Source organism: Helianthus annuus, chromosome 3 (genome assembly GCF_002127325.2).
Source record: "Helianthus annuus cultivar XRQ/B chromosome 3, HanXRQr2.0-SUNRISE, whole genome shotgun sequence".
Taxonomy (NCBI): domain Eukaryota; kingdom Viridiplantae; phylum Streptophyta; class Magnoliopsida; order Asterales; family Asteraceae; genus Helianthus; species Helianthus annuus.
In genome coordinates, this window is record NC_035435.2 from 74,220,405 (window position 1) to 74,226,874 (window position 6,470).

Sequence of the window (6,470 nt, forward strand, 5' to 3'; positions counted from 1 at the left end):
ATCAGCAATTTTAGACCGTAAAAACCTGTTCAATTTGACAAAAATCAGTTAAAAACGTGAAGAACAAGAAAAATATGAAGAATTTGACAAATCTGGATGATTTTGGCTCTGAATCTGATCAAAACTTGTACGAATCTGTGTGTTTAATCTTCGCAACCGAGCACCCGCTCTGATATCACTTGTTAGGACCGGTTTTGACTCCGAAATGATTGCGTAACGACACGTTCAACGTGCGGAATCCGTGAACGTGCGTGACCGAACACAAGAACGTACAATTTAACGTGATTCTTATTGACAGATCTGACGATTACAAGCTCCGGGAATCACGATTGAGAACTCTCTCTCACTAGTTTCTCTCTCTAAGCACCAAGCTCCAAGTTCTCAAATGGCCAAAAGTTTTAATTCTAAACCCTAAGGCATCTATTTATAGGCACAAGGCATAAGGGATTTCCCCTTATTTACAAGATTGCCACCTTGCCCATTTTCCTAAATATTACATCATAAATTCATTTTACTTCTATTTCGACTACGGTTTTGATTGAAGGAGGCGATAGACATTACTGCACTAACATGGGGTGTTATACCTGGTCTTCTGATATTGCGGAAGCAATGGCCTAGACTTCGTATAGTACTTTATGCGCTTAAATCTTACCCTCTACATAAAAATTGAAGAATATCGAAAGATATAAATCAACTGCAGTTGTAAAGGAGTTCCCTAAGTGGGACACACCTCAAGTCGAGCCTTCATCTCTTTGACTAAACGGTAGTTCATACCTGAGCTCTTATGGTTTCGCACTAACCCAGAGAACAGATATCAATATGGTATATTCACCTGTAAGACTGAATCTAGGGAATCTTGATACGGGAGTATATTCTGAGGGTGGGACACGCGAATAAGTTTAAGTGCTTAAAACATTAATCTCGTATATCGAATCAGTTGAACTTTGTGTGAAAATTTAAGTGGATTAGTATACTGACAATCTAAGTGAATCGTTTAGAACTTAAAGTGTTTATAGCTCAACGGTGCTAGTGATTTGTCAAAAACTGATATGATCCTCTAACACAAACTCAAACAAAAATATTGTCTGTAAATATTTCTTTACTTCTTTATGTTTCAGAAAAATACAAAAAGATTTTGTTTCTACTTTATTTTCGACAACCGATGTCTGAGAGTTGAGTTTCAAAATCTAAGTATGCTGAACGTGTTTCTGAAAATAAAACAAGTTCATTAAGTTGAAACTTGAATTTTTAAATCAAAAATCAAAAAACAGTTTGTGAAATCTCCAAGGTCATTAATTTGGACTTGGATGATTACTTGATAAAAGTTTTAGATGCTTAAAACTGTCAACTTTATAAAGTCATTTGATAGGGGGAGTAGAGTCGGGTAATCCTAGATAAATTCATATTGTTACATTTGTGCAATAAAGCCAGGTTCTCGATCCAAAAATATTTTAAGTGCCAGGTCATCGTTCCTGGAAAAACCTAAAACTTTGACTGTCACATATTTGAAATGCTCCAGCTTATGCCGAGAGTTAGGTTTTCAATCTTAAATTGTCATATTTCTTATAAAAGTTTGAGATGTTGCAGATGTTAAACCAGATTACGATCCCGATAGCTGAGTCTAAGGGGGAGTCTGAAGACGAGCTCATCGCAAGGGGGAGCTTGTAACAAAAGAACCAGGTGTCGATCCTAAAGCACGGAAGATTTACGAAAGGGGGAGCCTGAGGAAAAGAGTCTAACAAAAGGGGGAGCTGATTCAGAACGCAGAATCAAGAAAAGCTTGAAGAGGGAGTCGGTGGTTGCTGAAGATGTCAAAGCTTCTTAAAGACTTAGAGAGAGAGAAAAGACAAGATGCTACGAGATTGACTGCGGCAATATCCAAGGGGGAGTTTTTGAGTGCACGAATGTCTATCACCTCCGTCAATTCTGAATCGTAGCAGAAATGCAATGAAACAAGGTTTTATATTGTAAAATATAGAGGAAAGGCTTTTTAGTAGCAAGGTGGCATTATTGTAATTAATGAGAACTTCATTAAGTGCCTTGCCTATAAATAGGCCTTGATAGGTTTCATTTTAGAACTTTTGCATCTTGTTACTTTTAGGAGAGCTTTGGATCTTAGAGAGAGAAAGTAGCAAGAAGGTGATTCACGGTGCTTGTATCTTGTCATACGATCAATAGAATCATCATTATATTAGTTCTTGTGTTCGGTCCACACACGTACACAGATTCCGCACGTCGTATGTGTCATTTCGCAATCGTTCGGGAGTCAATACCAATCCTACAGTCTGCACGGGCAGACTTTCCATATTTGGCAGGTTTGGCCCATGGACTTGTTACGTCACGTTTTGTCACTTTTAACACCTTTAACCTAATTTTAAGGCTCTATAAAGGTGCTAAGGCATATGTAACTTGAATTTTGCCCGAAAATGTCGTGGATGTCGGTTCGTTCGGTTGTACGGTTACGTTTTTCGCTAAATTACGTCAAACGCTATAACGAACATGAAAATGACCGAAATTTCGCAACGATTGATATTTTTGCATTCTTATCAATAAAATACAAGATTTTAATGATTACAAAAATTTTTGGATGTGTATACATGGTCCGTATTCAAAAATACGAGAATCAGCAGACTTGCGTAGTTTGTCGAAAATAGTACCTGAGCTTGAATAAGCATGTTTTTGCCATACCGAACCCTTCAAAACTTATATCTAAGTTATGTAAAGGGTATTTAGGATATGTGTAGCTTATGTACTTGTTTCAAAGTGTACGTCGCGTTAAATCGATTATGTTAGTGTAACAGTTTATGATTTTACTTCCAGAAAAGGTTTGAGAGTTTGAAATTGTACAAGGACTAAAACGTGCAAATGTCACATGTAATTATACAATCCCGAAAATAAAACACAAGGTTTCATTGAATAGGAAATTGTTCGGAATTGTACAATGGTTGAAAAGGCACAAATGTCACATTTGACCCATATCGTGTCATTGCCATGTTTGGTCCTAGGTAACTTGGTGATCAAATCCACAGTTACCATATCCCACTTCCATGTGGGAATTTCAAGTTGTTGTAGAAGTCCTGACGGCTTTTGATGTTCAGCTTTAACTTGCGAACATGTCAGACACTTAGCTACATAGGTGGCTATGGATTTCTTCATACCCACCCAACAATAGTTCCTCTTCAAATCTTGATGCATCTTGTCACCTCCAGGGTGAATAGAGTATTTGGAACTATGCGCTTCTTGGAGGATTAGATCTCTAAGTCCTCCAAAGATTGGAACCTAGATTCGACCATTGAATCTAAGAATTCCATCTTTTCCTGGCGACAACTAATCAACAGATCCACCTAATCCTTCACTAGGAAGGTTAGCCTCCAAAAGGGCTTGCTTTTGCGCATCTAATAGCTTCTCATTCAAGTTGTTCTTGAGCTCAATGCTCTTGGCGTTAATCCGTATTGGCTTAACCCTTTCTTTATGACTAAGCGCATCAGCAACTACATTTGCTTTACTGGGATGATAGCATATCTCGCAGTCATAATCATTCAATGTTTCCATCCAGCGGTGTTGTCTCATGTTTAGATCCTTCTGTTTGAACAGGTGTTGGAGACTCTTATGGTAAGTGTATATAATACACTTCGTGCCATACAAGTAATGTCTCCATAACTTAAGTGCGAATACAACGGCACCCAACTCCAAGTCGTGGGTGGTGTAATTCTTTTCGTGCACCTTTAGTTGTCGTGATGCGTAAGCAATCACCTTGCCTCTCTGCATCAGCACACAGCCCTTGCAAGTGTGCGATGCATCACAATAGACAACCAAATCCTCAATACTCTCAGGTAGAATTAGCACTGGAGCATTGCTCAACTTGTACTTCAGAATTTCGAAGGATTCTTACTGTTTTGGACCCCAGTTGAACTTAATATTCTTAGGGTCAAGGTAGTCAAAGGAGTGGCTATCCTTGAAAAGTTCTCAATGAACCTCCTTTAATAACCGGACAATCCTAAGAAACTACGGATTTCAGAAGGTGTCTTTGGTGCTTCCTAGTTCATAATGGCTTCAATCTTGGCGGGATCTACCTGGATACCACGCTCGCTTACCACGTGTCCCAGAAATTGGACTTCTCGAAGCTAGAACTCGCACTTGGAGAACTTAGCATAAAGCCTTTCCTTCTTTAATAGCTCAAGGATGCACCAAAGATGCTTCTCGTGATCAGCTTGATTATGAGAAAAGATAAGTATATCGTCTATGAAGACAGTGACAAACTTATCTAGAAACGGTTTGCAGACTCTATTCATGAGATCCATGAATGCTGCAGGTGCATTAGTGAGCCCAAAAGGCATCACTAGCAACTCATAGTGTCTGTATCTCGTTTTGAAGGAAGTCTTTGGAATGTCTTCACTCCTGACCTTCAGCTAATAATAACCCGACCTCAAGTCTATCTTAGAGAAGTAGCTAACCCCTTGCAGTTGGTCGAACAAGTCGTCGATCCTGGGCAGTGGATAACGATTCTTGATCGTTATCTTGTTAAGCTCACTGTAATCAATGCACATCCACATTGAACCGTCTTTCTTCTTAACAAATAAGATTGTAGCTCCCCAAGGTGATGAGCTAGGCTATATGAAGCCTTCTCCAATAGCTCATCAAGTTGGGTTCTCGATTCCTTCATTTCCGTTGGCGCCAATCAATAAGGAGCTATTGCAACTGGTGCAGCTCTAGGTAGGATATCGATCCTAAACTCCACTTGCCTCTCCAAAGGTAGACTAGGTAGTTCTTTAGGGAAGACATCAGGGTACACGGAAATGACAGAGAAATCTTTTATCTTGGGCTTTGGCTTGGCTACCGTCACCTGTGCCATGTAAATGACACATCCGCTCTTCAGACACTTGGATGCCTTGAGTAGAGACACCTTCTCAGGCAATCCATAGTGTATATCTCCTTGGATGGTGATCATTTCACCAGAAGGAGTTTTAATCTCGATGAGTTTCTTGTCACAGGCAATGCAGGCTTGGTTATGCGATAACCAATCAATGCCTAAAACTACATCGAACCCCACCAATTTCATTGGCAGAAGAGAGATAGGAATAGTATGATTCTTAATGGATATGAAACCTCCATCAAGAATGGAAGATGCGGATTCTATGGTTCCATCGGCAAGTTCTACCTCATAAGTAATATCTAGAGTTCTTATTGGTAAGTTTAATAGTTTACTAAACTTAAGGTCTACAAAAGACTTATCAGCACCCGAATCAAATAGAACTCTAGCAAAGATATTGATTAGGAACGTACCCGTTATGATGTTATTGTCATTGACCGCCTCTCTAGCATTCATTTGGAAGGCTCGGACATTTCCCTTCTTTGCCCCACCAGGTTTAGAAGTGTCTTCCTTAGCGGCCTTCAGGCAGTTCGTCTTAATGTGGCCCTTTTCGCCACAACCATAACAGACAACATCCTTAAGATCTTTACACTCTAAGGTCTTATGCCCTGTCTTCTTGCAAATGCCACAAGGTTTTGCCTGCTGATCTGAGCGACACTGTCCCCAGTGCCTCCTGGTGTAGGTCTTGCAAGTTGGTCTCTCATTAGACTTACTTTGGTGCTTATTGAACCCAGGCTTACCTTTCTTTTTCTTGGACTTTGGGGAGTTGTCCTCCTCCCTCTTCCTATTTCCATCGGTCTCAGTTTTGACCGATCTTTGTCTCATCGCATCCAAGGTGAGAGACAGTGCTAGGTCCATAGCTGACCTATAGGAAGTAGGCTTCGAAGCCTTAACCATTCCCTTGTCTCAGGTGCCAAACCACCCATGAAACGGGCAATGCGTTTTGATTCTAGAGTGATCAAGTAAGGTACTAAACTTGATAGAGATTTAAAGTCGGTAACATACTTCCGACAGTCCAAGCTTTTCATGGCGAGAGTCAGAAAATCTGACTCCACCTTCTCCACCTCATGCGGGGGCCAGTAAGTCTCCTTAATGAGGTCCACAAACTTGGACCACTCAAGGTGGTATAGGGGTATCCGCCCCGTAGACTGGATCATGGCCTTCCACCATGTCAGGGCATCGCCCTTAAATGATTGTGAAACAAACTTTACAATATCCCTTTCAGCACAATCGTTGATGTCTACTACTGTCTCCATTTCATCTAGCCATCTCATGGCATCTATCTCCCCCTTCTCACCATTGAAGTCTCTGGGCTTGTAGCAGACGAAGTTCTTGTAGGTGCTACCGTCCCTAGAAGAATGAGACCTATCTTGAAGCACTAGCTTCTTGGATTCACTCTTCACAGCTGAAGAGTGAACCGAGCTCTCCCTACAAGCAAATGAATGTGGAATTGATTGGGACTTGGGATGAGTACCACTCGATTCCCAAGAATTAGCCATGAACGCATTAATGGCCTTGCGACTTCAGCGGCGATCATAAATTGGAGATCAACTCCATCGGCATTGCGGTTTATATTTGCATCATTATTATTGTTGCGACC

At 40.6% G+C, this 6,470-nt stretch overlaps 1 protein-coding gene across 1 annotated transcript; it reads right to left on the reverse strand.

Annotated features, from left to right (window-relative positions):
* Positions 1-4,678: 4,678 nt before the first annotated feature.
* Positions 4,679-5,695, reverse strand: LOC110931863. The gene has a single exon (XM_022175236.1). It carries the CDS (start codon positions 5,693-5,695, stop codon positions 4,679-4,681), a length of 1,017 nt encoding a protein of 338 aa, XP_022030928.1.
* Between the last annotated feature and the right edge of the window lie 775 nt (positions 5,696-6,470).